General features: G+C 45.2%; 1 protein-coding gene across 2 annotated transcripts in view; it reads right to left on the bottom strand.

Annotated features, from left to right (window-relative positions):
* Positions 1-5506: 5506 nt before the first annotated feature.
* Positions 5507-15868, bottom strand: part of LOC116991321 (NACHT, LRR and PYD domains-containing protein 3-like) — a 38696-nt gene continuing 28334 nt past the window's right edge. For both annotated transcript variants that reach the window (XM_033049845.1, XM_033049847.1), the window contains exons 6-10: positions 13190-14915; positions 10524-10610; positions 6489-6659; positions 5876-6043; positions 5507-5739 (exon numbers count right to left, since the gene is read on the bottom strand). In XM_033049845.1, the coding sequence (XP_032905736.1) occupies positions 5652-5739; positions 5876-6043; positions 6489-6659; positions 10524-10610; positions 13190-14915 (2240 nt within the window). In that variant the 3' untranslated portion in view covers positions 5507-5651. The remainder of the gene's footprint in view (positions 5740-5875; positions 6044-6488; positions 6660-10523; positions 10611-13189; positions 14916-15868) is intronic.

The raw sequence follows: 15868 nt of genomic DNA on the forward strand, positions 1-15868 counted from the left end.
GTGTGAGTCTGTGTGTGTGTGAGAGTGTGTGTGTGGGTGTGTGTGTGTGTGTGTGTGTGTGTGTTAGGTTGTGGGTGTGTGTGTGTGTGAGGTGGAGGGTGGGTGTATGTGTGTGTGTGTGAGTCTGTGTGTGTGTGAATGTATATTGGAATTGGAATATTGTGTTGGGGACCAGCCCACCCATGTGAAGCTGGGACCCAACGGGCCTAGATTACAATAAAATTAACTAAAGTATGTGAAGTGATAGATGAGCTATATCACACACTGTTCCCCCACAACAGTGATTACACCAAAGATGATAGCGCGGATTACACTGCTTGAGGCATAACGGACGCCGCGTTTTTGCATTGAAAAATGGCGGCCATGACACTCCGTTACGTACTACACCTCAGTGCGTTGGATTACGTAGGAGTGGAGTATCTTGCTCCACTCTATGATCTTTGAGCACGAGTGTGAATATCAGAGCAACTGGGCGGTACATTGAGGATCACCACCTTGTGTTTATGGCTCACAGTGATATTCGTAAAGTAGATGAGGATCTGTGATTGGATTTGGGAGAGGTTGAAGTTGACTGCCAATACTGCCTGCTAATCTTCGCAGTTGGTGCACGCAGGGACTCGATCTAAGTCTGTTGCTTTCCTCCACTCCAGCACTTTCTACACTCGTCCATATACCATATAACCATATAACAATTACAGCACGGAAACAGGCCATCTCAGTCCTTCCAGACCGTGCCAAACACTTACTCTCACCTAGCCCCATCTATCTGCACTCAGACCATAACCCTCCATTCCTTTCCTGTCCATATGCCTATCCAATTTATTTTTAAATGATAAAATCAAACCTGCCTCCACCACTTCCACTGGAAGCTAATTCTACACAGCTACCACTCTGAGTAAAGAAGTTCCCCCTCATGTTACCCCTAAACTTCTGTCCCTTAATTCTCAAATCATGTCCTCTTGTTTGAATCTTCCCTACTCTCAATGGAAAAAGCTTATCCACGTCAACTCCGTCTATTGCTCTCATCATTTTAAAGACCTCTATCAAGTCCCCCCTTAACCTTCTGCGCTCCAAAGACTAAAGACCTAACTTGTTCAACCTTTCTCTGTAATTTAGTTGCTGAAACCCAGGCAACATTCTAGTAAATCTCCTCTGTACTCTCTCTATTTTGTTGACATCTTCCCTATAATTTTGCGACCAAAATTGTACACCATACTCCAGAATTGGCCTCACCAATGCCTTGTACAATTTTAACATTACATCCCAACTTCTATACTCAATACTCTGATTTATAAAGGCCAGCACACCAAAAGCTTTCTTTACCACCCTATCTACATGAGATTCCACTTTCAGGGAATTATGCAGTTATTCCTAGATCCCTCTGTTCAACTGCATTCCTCAATTCGCTACCATTTACCATGTACGTCCTATTTTGATTTGTCCTGCCAAATGTAGCACCTCACACTTATCAGCATTAAAATCCATCTGCCATCTTTCAGCTCACTCTTCCAAATGGCCTAAATCGCTCTGTAGACTTTGAAAATCGACTTCATTATCCACAACTCCACCTATCTTAGTATAATCTGCATACTAACTCATCCAATTTAGCACGCCATCATCCAGATCATTGATGTATATGACAAACAACAGTGGACCCAACACAGATCCCTGAGGCACCCCACTAGTCACCAGCCTCCAAACTGACAAACAGCCATCCACCATTACTCTCTAGCATCTCCCATTCAGCCACTGTTGAATCCATCTTGCTACTCCACCATTAATACCCAACGATTGAACCTTCTTAACCAACTTTCCATGTGGAACCTTGTCAAAGGACTTACTGAAGTTCATATAGACAACATCCACCGCTTTACCCTCATCAATTTCCCTAGTAACCTCTTCAAAACATTCAAGAAGATTAGTCAAATATGACCTTCCAGGCACAAATCCATGTTGACTGTTCCTAATCAGACCCTGTTTATCCAGATGTTTCAATATATTATCTCTAAATATCCTTTCCATTAATTTGCCCACCACTGACGTCAAACTAACAGGTGTATAATTGCTAGGTACACAAAATTGCTGGGGAAACTCAGCGGGTGCAGCAGCATCTATGGAGCGAAGGAAATAGGCGACGTTTCGGGCCGAAACCCTTCTTCAGACTAATTGCTAGGTTTACTCTTAGAACCCTTTTTAAACAATGGCACAACATGCGCAGTATGCCAATCCTCCGGCACCATTCCCGCTTCTAATGACATTTGAAATATTTCTGTCATAGCCCCTGCTTTTTTGACACTAACTTCCCTCAATGTCCTAGGGAATATCCTGTCAGGACCTGGAGACTTATCGACTTTTATATTTTTCAAAAGTGTCAGTACTTCCTCTGCTTTGAATCTCATAGTTTCCATAGCTACTCTACTTGTTTCCCTTACCTCACATAATTTAATATCCTTCTCCTTGGAAGAAAATAAATTTATTTTGGCTCTGCAGATAGCTGTCGACTCTCTAATGGACCAATTTTATCCCTCGTTATCCTTTTGCTATTAATGTAGCTGTAGAAACCCTTTGGATTTACTTTCACCTTACTTGCCTATTATTATTGTAGATATCTCTCTTTTTCCGAACCGTGTCCAATTTCCCTTGAAAACCATGGCCCTTTCCAATTATTACTACTTCCTTTCAACCGAACAGGGACATAAAGGTTCTGTACTCTTTAAATTTCATCTTTAAATGTCCTCCATTTCTCTTCTACATCCTTCTCATAAAACAAAATGTCCCAATTCACTCCTTTTCAATCCTTTCTCATCTCCTCAAAGTTAGCCTTTCTCCAATCAAAAATCTCAACCCTTGGTCCAGTTGTGACCTTCTCCATAATTATATTGAAACTAATGGTATTGTGATCACTGGACCCGAAGTGCTCCCCAACACATTGCTCCGCCACCTGACCTGCCTCATTTCCTAACAGGAGGTCCAGCACTGCCCCTTTTCTAGTAGGTACCTCTATGTATTGCTGCAAAAAACTATCCTGCACACATTTTACAAACTCCAAACCTTCCAGCCCTTTTACAGAATGTGTTTCCCAGTCTATGTGTGGAAAATTGAAATCTCCCACAATCACTACCTTGTGCTTACTATTAATATTCGCTATCTCCTTACATATTTGCTCTTCCAATTTTCACTCCCCATTAGGCGGTCTATAATACACCCCTATAAGTGTTGTTACACCTTTCCCATTTCACAGTTCCACCCAAATAGACTCCCTAGACGAGCCCTCTAATCTATCCTGCCAAAGCACTGCTGCAATATCTTCCCTAACATGCAATGCAACATCTCCACCTCTTGCCCCTCCAATTCTTTCACACCTGAAGCAACGAAATCCTGGAATATTTAGTTTCCAATCACTACAACATCATACTTCCTGGTGTCAATCCAGGCTCTATGCTCACCCACCTTTCTTACAATGCTCCTAGCATTAAAATATACACATTTAAGAAACCCACCACCTCTTATTCTCTGTGTTCAAGAAGGAACTGCAGATGCTGGAAGATCGAAGGTACACAAAAATGCTGGAGAAACTCAGCGGGTGCAGCAGCATCTATGGAGCGAAGGAAATAGGCGACGTTTCGGGCCGAAACCCTTCTTCAGACTGAAGAAACCCTTCTTCACCTCTTATTCTGTTTATTATTTTTTTCTTCTTTCTCCCCTACATGTTGGATCTGAGTGCTTCCCTTCTTTGCCTCCTGCCTCACACACTGTCTACTAGCTTTCTCTTTTTGAGTCCCTCCCCCCAACCGTTCTAGTTTAAAGTCTCCCCAGTAGCCTTTGCAAATCAACCCGCCAGGATATTGATCCCCCTCGGGTTCAAGTGCAACCCGTCCTTTTTGTACAGGTCACACCTTCCCCAAGAGGTCCCAATGATCCAGAAACGAATCCCTGCCCTCTGCACCAGTCGCTCAGCCACGCATTTATCCTCCACCTCGCTCCATTCCTACTCTCACTGTCGCGTGGCACAGGCAGTAATCCTGAGATTGTTACCTTTGCGGTCCTTCTCCTTAACTCTCTTCCTAACTCCCTAAATTCTCCTTTCAGGACCTCTTCTCTTTTTCTACCTATGTCATTGGTACCTATATGTACCACGACCTCAGGCTCCTCTCCCTCCCATTTCAAGATATCTTGGACACGTCCAGCCACATCCCAGACCCTGGCACCAGGGAGGCAAACTACCATCCGAGTCTCCTGACTGCGTCCACAGAATCGTTTATCTGACCCCCTAACTGGAGTCCCCTATTACTATTGCCCTCCTCTTCTTTTCCCTACCCTTCTGAGCAACAGGGCCGGTCTCTATACCGGAGGCCCGGCCGCTGTCCACCCCAACAGTACTCACACATGAGTACTTATTGCCATGGTGTACAGCCACCGGGGTACTCTCTAGTTCCTGCCTCTGCCCCCTGCCCCTTATAACCGTGACCAACTTGTCTGCCTCCCGTTGTCTTGGAGTGACCACCTCCCTATAACTCCTCTCTATGACCTCCTCGCTCTCCCTGACCAGACAGAGGTCATCGAGCTGCTGCTCCAGGTTCCTAATATGGTCCCTTAGGAGCCCCATCTCGACGCACCTGGCGCAGATGTGGACGCAGAAGCATTCCAGTTTTTATCCTTCAAGAAATGCACACGAGCTCCTCATATTTTGCCTGGCCTACTTTCCAATGCACATATGTTGCAGAATCCTTGGATTTGAAAGTTTCACCCTTGTTACATAGAAACATAGAAAATAGGTGCAGGAGTAGGCCATTCGGCCCTTCGAGCCTGCACCGCCATTCAATATGATCAATGAGTGCAGATTTATCTTGCGTCATCTTAAATATTTCCCACATTTTGACTTATTTACCTTTGCTTCTCCACCTCGGGTAACTGCAATTTATAACCGCTGCCCGCACTGTCTTGGTGATTTTTCACAAACATGGTAAACACACCAATCTTGAAGGCTCTAGTGATACGCTCCGCTGGAGATCCGCCCACCTGGCCCACCTTGTTCCTTCACAGTGAATCCGCAATAGCAGGCGCCCCTTTCCCCCCCCCCCCCCCACCCCCAGATGCACGCCTCAATTTGGAATCACGAGGTCCTTGCCGCATGCACCTTAACTAAGTTTGGAGAATGAGATGTCATATGTCCCCCTCCAGCTAACCACCCTCCAGTTAATAATTTAATTTGGCTTAAGAAGGGTCCCGACCCTAAACGTCACCTATCCATGTTCTCCACAATGACGCCTGACCTGCTGAGTTACTCCAACTTTGTGTCTATTCTTGTAAACCAGCATCTGCAGTTCCTTGTCTTCTTCACTGCATAAGAAGCACTTACTCCTTGCGTCCTGGTCAAACATAATGAGTGATAATCTTTGCAGTTGAGGCAGTGGACTCCCCATATTTTGTTCCAACCTTTCTTCTAAAAGCGGCCTCTTTAATTCACTGCTCCAAACTACAGATAAAGGTAAAGCAATAAATATTGTTTTTGATAGACGCACCGAGGTCTGCTTGATTTTGTTTATTTCCTGAGTCAGCGCAGTAGAAACATTTTACACGGGGTCCGCAGCTGCAACTCTGAAATCTGACAGGTTGTTTGGTCCAAGGCGGTGGTTTACATGTTGCAATGTTCATATTGTTATACTGAGTCTATGTCTGTATTCCCGCACCGACATGAGTTGATTCTCTCCATCTGAAGTGAACATATTCCATCTCAACCTGAAACAGATTGAGGAATAAAGAGGACATAAACATATTGTACAACTATGTGAATAACATGAGACTGGGATTAATGTTTCAAATGCCAGGGAGACATAGCGTCTTTATTCCATGACGCGTTAACACAAAGGCTCACCCGATCGTGTCCAGATTGCGATGGGTCAGTATGAGGCGGTAAAGAGTGGGAACAGATTGGTCTGTGAACGAGTTTGATCCTAGCTTTAGTTCCGTCAGGGCACAGTTTGCACTGAGAGCCGAGGCAAGATCTTCGGTGCAAGAATCAGTGAGGCCGGCACCATCCATCCTGCGGAGCAGAGAAAGGAAGCAACTGGTCACACTGTGCTGGACAGTGGTCTTGGGACAGATGTACCGCGGATGGTAGTTCAGCAGACCTCTGCTAATGGCCCATGCCTCTCCTCCCGGCTCCAGGTGTGAAAACTGACTATCATTAAATATCAAATTAAAAATACAGCGCACTTGCAAACACTTCAATACATCTGACTTGCATTGACCACATGGAGGAGGTGTGCTGTCCGTTCTTAAAACAGTCCCGGTTTACTCTCTTGGTGGACTTGTGTCATGCTAAACCTGCGTTTAATTCGTGGGCAGGTAACCCAGTCTGCAAAATACTATTGTAAGAAAAACAGGTTAATGGGGCAGAAACGCTGGAGTCCAGTCAGAAGTTCTGCCCCAATATTTAGTGTCAGATATCCAGTGATGAAACACAAAATCTTTCTCATAGTACTAACCGCAGTTTCTGTAGTTTACAGTCTGGGTTCCTTAAAGCCGCAAACACCAGTTTCAATCCTGAATCGCCCAGCTCATTAAAACCTAGGTCGAGCTCAGTCATTGAGCGGTTTGCATTGAGAGCCAAGGCAAGACTCTCGGCACAAGATGGCTTCAGTCCATTGTTATAGAGCCTAGAGATACAAACGAGAGTGCAATCAAAAATATAATAGATACCAATGCACACATGGAAATCTACGCACACTGCAAAGCTCAGCCACATTTCCCCGCAAGTCCCCATCCTGGAGCTTGCATAGCCGTTGCATCTGCCATTGTTCTTCATGTTAGTGCTTCTCCCTTGCTTGGCCTGTTATGCCGCAGTAAAACTCCCCTAGTCAAGCGGTTCCCTAGAAATGGATGCAGTACGCAGTGGGTTCAGCGATTACCTGCGTTCATTCTGTTTTTGAAGCCAGTCTGCCACAAAACATCCACACTGACTACTTTTTCAACTTCAAAAGCACGCTTTTACCCCACTGTTGCCGCATTGTAGATCAACGGATACAATTAATCCAGAAAAGTCCCAGAGGGACATGGGCCAAAAGTGGGCAGGTGGGACTAGTGTAGATGGGACATGTTGGGCAGTGTGGGCATGTTGGGCCCGTTTCCACGCTGAATCACTCTACTGAAAATGCTGCCAAAACTCAACAGGTCAGGTGACATCTGTAGTCAGTAGAACAGCTGGCGTTTCTGGTAAAAAGCTCTTGATCACAATGTCAGCCTGCTCCTGATCTGCCCCTTTCAGATGTTCCTATTTCAGCATTGATGAAGGATGTTCGTCTTCAAACTGTCCACTAACCCTGCCTGATTGAGTGAGTATACAAGTTGGGAAGTCATGTTGCAGTTGTATAAGACGTTAGTGAGGCCGCATTTAGAATAATGGGCACCATGTTATAGGAAAGTTATTGTCAAGCTTGAAAGGGTTCAGAGACGATTTACGAGGATGTTGCCAGGATTAGAGGGTGTGAGCTACAGGGGGAGGTTGAGTAACATAGAAAATAAGTGCAGGAGGAGGCCATTCTGCCCTTTGTGCCAGCATCGCCATTCATTGTGATCATGGCTGATCTTTCCCCATCAATAACCTGTGCCTGCCTTCTCCCCATATCCCTTGACTCCACTAGCCCCTAGAGCTCTATCTAACTCTCTCTTAAATCCATCCAGTGACTTGGCCTTCACTGCCCCCTGTGGCAGGGAATTCCATAATTTCACAACTCTCTGGGTGAAAAAGTTTTTTTCTCACCTCACTCTTAAATGACCTCCCCTTTATTCTAAGGCTGTGGCCGCTGGTTCTGGACTCGCCCAACATTGGGAACATTTTTCCTGAATCTAGCTTGTCCAGTCCTTTTATAATTTTATGTTTCTATAAGAACCCCTTCATCCTTCTAAACTCCAGTGAATACAAGCCTAGTCTTTTCAATCTTTCCTCATATGACAGTCCCGCCATCCCAGAGCCATATACAACTGCAGAAGAACCTCTTTACTCCTATACTGAAATCCTCTTGTTATGAGGGCCAACATTCCATTAGCTTTCCTCACTGCCTGCTGTACCTGTAAGCCAAATTTCAGTGACCGGTATACAAGGACGCCCAGGTCTCGCTGCACCTCCCCTTTACCTAACCACATTGAGATAATAATCTGCCCCCTTGTTTTTGCCGCCAAAGTGGATAACCTCACATTTATCTATATTATACTGCATCTGCCATGCATCTGCCCACTCACTCAACCTGTCCAGGTCACCCTGCAACCTCCTAACATCCTCTTCACAGTTCACACTGCCACCCAGCTTTGTGTCATCCGCAAACTTGCTAGTGTTGCTCCTAATTCTCTCTTCCAAATCATTAATATATATGGTAAACAATTGTGGCCCCAACACCGAGCCTTGCGGCACTTCACTCGCCACTGCCTGCCATTCTGAAATGGACCCGTTCACTCCTACTCTTTGCTTCTTGTCTGCCAACCAATTTTCTATCCATGTCAACACCCTACCCCCAATACCATGTGCTCTAATTTTAGTCACCAGTCTCCCATGCTGGACCTTATCAAAGGCTTTCTGAAAGTCTAGATACACTACATCCACTTGCACCCCTTCATCCATTTTACTTGTCACATCCTCTTGGGAGTGCATACTGTCGTTGTGTCCTTGGGCAAGACACTTCACCCACCTTTGCCTGTGTGTGAATGTGTGTGAGTGATTGGTGGTGGTCGGAGGGGCCGTAGGCGCAGAATGGCAGCCACGCTTCCATCAGTCTGCCCCAGGGCAGCTGTGGCTACAGAAGTAGCTTACCACCACCGAGTGTGACTGAGGAGTGAATGAATAATGCGATGTAAAGCGCCTTGAGTATTAGAAAGGCGCTATATAAATCCCATCCATTATTATTATTATCCTCTGTCCTCCAGTACATCTGGGAGATCGTTTGTGTTTTCCTTAGTGAAGACAGATCTGAATTACCTATTCAACTCTTCTGCCATTTCCTTGTTGCCCATAATAATTTCACTCGTGTCTGCCTTCAATGGACCCACATTTGACTTTGCTACTCTTTTTCCCTTAACATATCTAAAGAAGCCTTTACTGTCCTTCTTTATATTACTGGCCAGCTTCCCTTCGTACTTCATCTTTTCAGCCCATATTGCCCGTTTTGTTTCCTTCTGTTGTCCTATGAAAGTTTTCCAATCCTCTGGCCTCTGGCTACTCTTTGCTGTGTATACATCTTTTCTTTTAGTTTTATTCTATCCCTAACTTCTCGTCAGCCACGGTTGCTTCCTACTCCCCTTAGAATCTTTCTTCCTTTTCGGAATGAAATGATCCTGCGTCTTCCGGATTATGCCCAGAAATTCCTGCCATTGCTGTTCCACCGTCATTCCTGCTAGGATCCCTTTCCAGTCTACCTTGGCCAGCTCCCCTCTCATGCCTTCATAGTCCCCTTTGTTCAACTGCATCACTGACACTACTGATTTAACCTTCTCCTTCTCAAATTGCAGAGTAGACTGGGTCTCTATTCCATGGAGTGCAGGAGGATGAGTGGGTTCTTATAGAGGTGTATAAAATCATGAGAGGAATAGATCGGGTAGATGCACAGAATCTCTTGCCAAGAGTAGGGGAATCGAAGACAAGAGGACATAGGTTCAACGTGAAGGGGAAAAGAATTAATAGGAATCTGAGAGTAACTTTTTCACACAAAGGGTGGTGGGTGTATGGACAAGCTGCCAGAGGAGGTAGTTAAGGCAGGGACTATCCCAACGTTTAAGAAACAGTTAGACAGGTACATGGATAGGACAGGTTTGGAGCGATATAGACCAAGCACAGGCAGGTAGGACTAATGTAGCTGGGACATGTTGGCCGGTGTGGGCGTTGGGCCGAAGGGCCTGTTTCCACGCTGTATCACTCTATTACTCTTCCAACAATACCCTTTTTATATTTCAGATTTGCTATTCTATTCTATTCTATTTTTTAGTTTGGTTCGAAGATAGTGTAGAAATGGGCCCTACGGCCTATTGAGTCCATGCCGACTATTGACCAGCCATTTGTACTAGTTCTCTATTATCCCATTTTCCAACTACTCCCCACACACGAGGTAATTTACAGAGGGCCAATTAACCTACAAACCCGCACGTCGTTGGATTCTGGAGGCAAACCGCAGCACCCGAAATAAATACACGGGAGAGTGGCAAAATTAAAAGAGTCAGGATCCGAGATCAGGATGAAACCCGTGTCTCTGTTAAACAAAGTTATCATTTATTTTTGAAACTACGTCATCAGACGAAGGATTGTGACCAGAAATGTTAACTTTGTTAATCTTGCCTCAGATGCTGCCTGGCCTTTTTATATTTTTCTATCTTTTTCATTCCCTTCTCTGAACACAAGTTGATTGAACGCAGCTGCTTTGCGTGTACTTTAGTTGCTCCGCATCGAGACGGTGACAAGAGACACATACAGCCTGTGGCAAAGGTGTTCAATTCGGGCTCGGTATCGGAAAGTGATGAAGATGCAATCTGGCACATACCGCAGTCTCTGTATTTTACAGTCGGTCTTCCTCAGAGCCGCAGACACCACCTTCACTCCAGAGTCTCCCAGTTTATTGTTCCCCAATCTAAACAGAAGCAGAGTGAGAATCTGAGTTAGACACCCAGCCCCGACAGAACTCTCCCACTTGGACATGTCAGAAAACACGATAACATTTATAATCTCGTGTCGGAAGGAACTGCAGATGCTGGTTTAAACCGTAGACACAAAAAGCTGGAGTAACTCAATGGGACAGGCAGCATCTCTGGAGAGAAGGAATGGGTGACGTTTCGGACATAGACCCTTCTTCAGACTGGAGAAGGGTCACAACCCAAAACGTCATCCGTTTCCCAAGGGTGAACTGATGCTTTCACGCAATAATCTTCACGTCCGGCGGATCAGATTCATCCATATCATACTTTGGGTGAATCACTTTGGAAAAAGGCATCAGCTGTTGCTGTTAAACATTCCCGCTGGGTTTAAGGGAATTTCTCAGCATCAAATTCTAAATTTCCCCGAGTCCCAAGATTTGTGAGTATCTGGTGCAGCGGATACTCTGGGTGTGGCCAGTCCATCTGAATGGGCCAGTTTTTGCATGTTCCCTGGGCGAGCCGTTCCCCATATACAGGGTACAGGTGACAGGGAATGCAGTCCTGTTTACCCAGCTACTCGGGAAAGCACAGAGTGTTTATCTGCTCCCGGGATAAACTCCCTTGCTCAGTGTCATTTCCTGGCAAACTTTCGTGCTCTGTACAATTGGTTGGTGGTCTGGTCCTTAATCTGAGAATATTGGAGCCAGAGATGAGGAGCCGATGGGTGGGTGGGTGAGTTGTGCTGTGTAATGGGCTGTATCCTTACTGGCTGGAGGTAACGTCCAACCCTCGTGGAGAGCTGAGTTCGTCCACTGCCAGTTGACTGTCCAACATGAACCATTCTGCTGACAGTCGCAGTCCGGTCACCGTCACTCGAGCCACCTCCTCGGACTGAAGGTGGGCTGGTTGGACACACCGGCCGCAGATAATGCCAGCCGAACTGCAGTAACGGTGAAAAGTAGCTTCGCCAATGGAAATGCCAGAGGCAGAGAAACACAGATATTAAAATGTTTCTTTTGTAACATCAGTGGTGGACAAATTAATGGAAAGGATACTTAAAGAGATAATATATATAAGCATCTGGGTAAACAGGGTCTGATTAGGAACAGTCAACATGGATTTGTACCTGGAAGGTCATGTTTGACTAATCTTCTTGAATTTTTTGAAGAGGTTATTAGGGAAATTGATGAGGGTAAAGTTGTGGATGTTGTCTATATGGACTTCAGTAAGGCCTTTGACAAGGTTCCTCATGGAAGGTTGGTTAAGAAGGTTCAATTGATGGGTATTAATGGCGGAATAGCAAGATGGATTCAACAGTGGCTGAATGGGAGATGCCAGAGAGTAATGGTGGATGGCTGTATGTCAGATTGGAGGCCGGTGACTAGTGGGGTGCCTCAGGGATCTGTGTTGGGTCCACTGTTGTTTGTCATATACATCAATTATCTGGATGATGGTGTGGTAAATTGGATTAGCAAGCATGCAGATGATAATATGATAGGTGGGGTGGTGTTAATGAAGTTGATTTTCAAAGTCTACAGAGAGATTTAGGCCATTTGGAAGAGTGGGCTGAAAGATGGCAGATGGAGTTTAATGCTGATAAGAGAAAGGTTGAACAAGTTAGGTCTTTATTCTTTGGAGTGCAGAAGGTTAAGGGGAGACTTGATAGCGTTCTGTAAAATGATGAGAGGGATAGACAGAGTTGACGTGGATAAGCTTTTTCGATTGAGAGTCGGGAAGATTCAAACAAGAGGACATGATTTGAGAATTAAGGGACAGAAGGTTTGGGGTAACATGAGGGGGAACTTCTTTACTCAGAGAGTGGTAGCTGTATGGAATGAGGTTCCAGTTGAAGTCGTGGAGGCAGGTTCGATTTTATCATTAAAAAATAAATTCGATAGGTATATGGACGGGAAAGAAATGGAGGGTTATGGTCTGAGTGCAGGTAGATGGGACTAGGTGAGTATAAGTGTTCGGCACAGACTAGAAGGGCCAGGATGGCCTGTTTCCGTGCTGTAATTATTATATGGTTATATGGTTATAAAGAACTATAATTATCTGACCAGGAACTAACCAATATGACCTTCACTGGGAGCTGCAGTCATTGGGAAGATACTGGCCGGGCCTCTGGTTATTGGGAACTGCTGAGTTGAATCAGTTTTGAAACAGGTTAGTTTAGTTTGGTTTAGTTTAGAGCTACAGCATGAAATCAGGCCCTTCGGACCACCGAGTCCGCGCCGACCAGCGATCCCGCACACTAACACTATCCTGCACACGTTAGATACTATTTATAATGATACCAAGCTAATTAACCTACAAACCTGTACATCTTTGGTGTGTGGGAGGAAACCGGATCAACCAGAGAAAACCCACGCGGTCACGGGGAAAACGTGAGAATGTCTACAGCACCCGTAATCAGGATCGAACTCGGGTCTCTAGAGCTGTGAGGTAGCAATTCTACCACTGCGCCACCTTGCTGCCTCAGTTAGACCATGGCTGAATTAATTACATATGTTTTTTTTGAGGCAACACAAAGTGGGCAAGTTTACAATTTTGTGTCAAAACCAATGAAACTTACCCCAAATCCTGGCAAAGGTGCAGCCCGCATTGTAGCCGCTGGAGGCCTTCACACTGAATATTACAGCTGCGGAGATCCATGTGTTTGATTGTATCACAGAGACCAATGATATGCGACAGGACCTCGCAGTCAATCAGTGTCAGTCGCACTCCACGAAATGAAAGTGTCTCCATTGATCCCAGTGTGGCCTGAGCCAGTGCAGTATTCTGAGACTCAGACAGGTAGTGTAATGTGTTCAAGAGACTCCTTTTACCAGCTTTACTTCCTGTGTTTCCAATCTGACGCTTCACAACCTCCATCATCCAGGTAATCACTCGGCACGTTGTTTCTTGGGGAAATGGACCCAGAAACTCCTCCAGGTTCCCAGCGGACCCTGGAGAGGAGAGACCAGCGACAAAACGGAGAAATACCTCAAATCTTCCATCTGTGGTGCTGTAGCTTTCACTCAGGAATTTCATCATATCCCCGGAATCTGGAGTCAGGAATTGTGCGATGGCTGCTACGAACTCTTGGATGCTGAAGTGTGGGAAGGTGTACACCACGCTCCAGCCAGAACACTCCCTCTGCAAGAGTTTCATCAAGAACTGGGAAGGCTGCAGATTGTATTTGATCAAATCTCCATCTGTGAAGACTATGACCTTCTCGGACACTGCTGTCAAGGCCATCTGACCAACTCTATGTAACACGTCACGGGGGCTCTCAGTCTCACAACTGTGTGTTCTTAGGATGTCGTAAATGTAGCGAGAATATAGTTGGGTGATGGTCTTGGGAATTTGCTGTTGTTCCCTGTGTCCTTGTGTGAAGAAGGGGCCCAGTGTCAGGCCGAGGATCCAGCAGTAGGAGGGATTGTAGCTCATGGTGTACAGGATCTCGTTCTCCTTCACGTGTTTGAAAACAGCTGCTGCCACCGTCCGATCTTCAAAAAGCCTGTTGAAATATTCCTTCCTTTCACCATCAACCAATCCCAGTATTTCTATCCACACACTGATCTCTGCCTTTTCCAATAAATGTATTGCAGTGGGGCGGGATGTCACGAGCACTGAACACCCTGGGAGCAGCTTGTGTTGGATTAAACTGAACACAATCTCAGACACCTCGCAAGAGAAATTGGGATCTGTGCACATGCGCTGAGGTTCTGTGTCTTCCTGACTGCGAGCAAAACCAGCTGTGTCCTTGAATTCATCCAAACCATCAAATATAAACAGCAACCACTCTGGATTTTCCCACAGCTTTTCCAGAATATTGCTCAAGTAGGGATACTGATGCAGAATCATATCCGTCAAGCTTAAACTACAGTTAATAAGGTTTAAATCCCGAAAGTTCAATCGGAAGACAAACTGGAACTGTTGGAATATTTTCCCTGTAGCCCAGTTATAAACAATCTTTTGCACCATTGTAGTTTTGCCGACCCCTGCAACACCGGCCAGGGCAGATGAAATCCCAGATTTGTCTTGATTCTGGAAAAAGCTGCTCTGGAACAATTGATCAATCTGGATTTTTTTTGATATTCCAGGGAGACTTTTCTCTCTCCAGTCGTCATGGTCCTGGCTTGCTGCCAGCATCTCATGTCCCACCAGTTTCCGATCTCGAACAGTGGAAATGACCGTGAGCTCAGCGTATTTATCAATCAGCTGCAAAACCTTGACATTGCCATTTCTCAGGACAATGCTGACGTTAAGCTTCTCCGTCTGCACTCGCAGTGTTTCCCTGTGTTTCTGTTGGGCATCTTTATTTGAAAAAATGGTACATCTTCTGAGGCATAATTTGACAATCTCTGTAATTACTCTTTCCCTGCTATCTTAACTGAACTGATATATTTTACACTGCTTTCATATGCATGGGGGAGTCAATTCCAGAACACAACTTGAATGTATACACAACGGATCCTTTTCAGAATGGCAGGCAGTGACGAGTGGAGTGCCGCAAGGCTCAATGTTGGGGCTGCAACTGTTTACCATATATATTAATGATTTGGAAGAGGGAATTAGGAGCAACACTAGCAAGTTTGCAGATGACACAAAGCTGGGTGGCAGTGTGAACTGTGAAGAGGATATTTAGGAGGTTGCAGGGTGACCTGGACAGGTTGAGTGAGTAGGCAGATGCAGTATAATATAGATAAATGTGAGTTTATCCACTTTGGTGGCAAAAACAAGGGGGCAGATTATTATCTCAATGGGGTTAGGTAAGGGGGAGGTGCAGCGAGACCTGGGTGTCCTTGCACACCAGTCACTGAAAGTTGGCTTACAGGTACAGCAGGCAATGAAGAAAGTTAATGGAATGTTGGCCTTCATAACAAGAGGATTTCAGTATAGGAGTAGAGAGGTTCTTCTGCAGTTGTATAGGGCTCTGATAAGACCACATCTGGAGTATTGTGTACAGTTTTAGTCTCCTAATTTGAGGAAGGACATCCTTGTGATTGAGGCAGTGCAGCATAGGTTCATGAGATTGATCCCTGGGATGGCAGGACTGTCATATGAGGAAAGATTGAAAAGACTAGGCTTGTATTCACTGGAGTTTAGAAGGATGAGGGGCTATCTTATAGAAACATATAAAATTATAAAAGGACTGGTCAAGCTAGATGCAGGAAAAATGTTCCCAATGTTTGGCGAGTCCAGAACCAGGGGCCACAGTCTTAGAATAAAGGGGAGGCCATTTAAGACTGAGGTGAGAAAAAACATT

This window comes from Amblyraja radiata, chromosome 33 (genome assembly GCF_010909765.2).
Source record: "Amblyraja radiata isolate CabotCenter1 chromosome 33, sAmbRad1.1.pri, whole genome shotgun sequence".
Taxonomy (NCBI): domain Eukaryota; kingdom Metazoa; phylum Chordata; class Chondrichthyes; order Rajiformes; family Rajidae; genus Amblyraja; species Amblyraja radiata.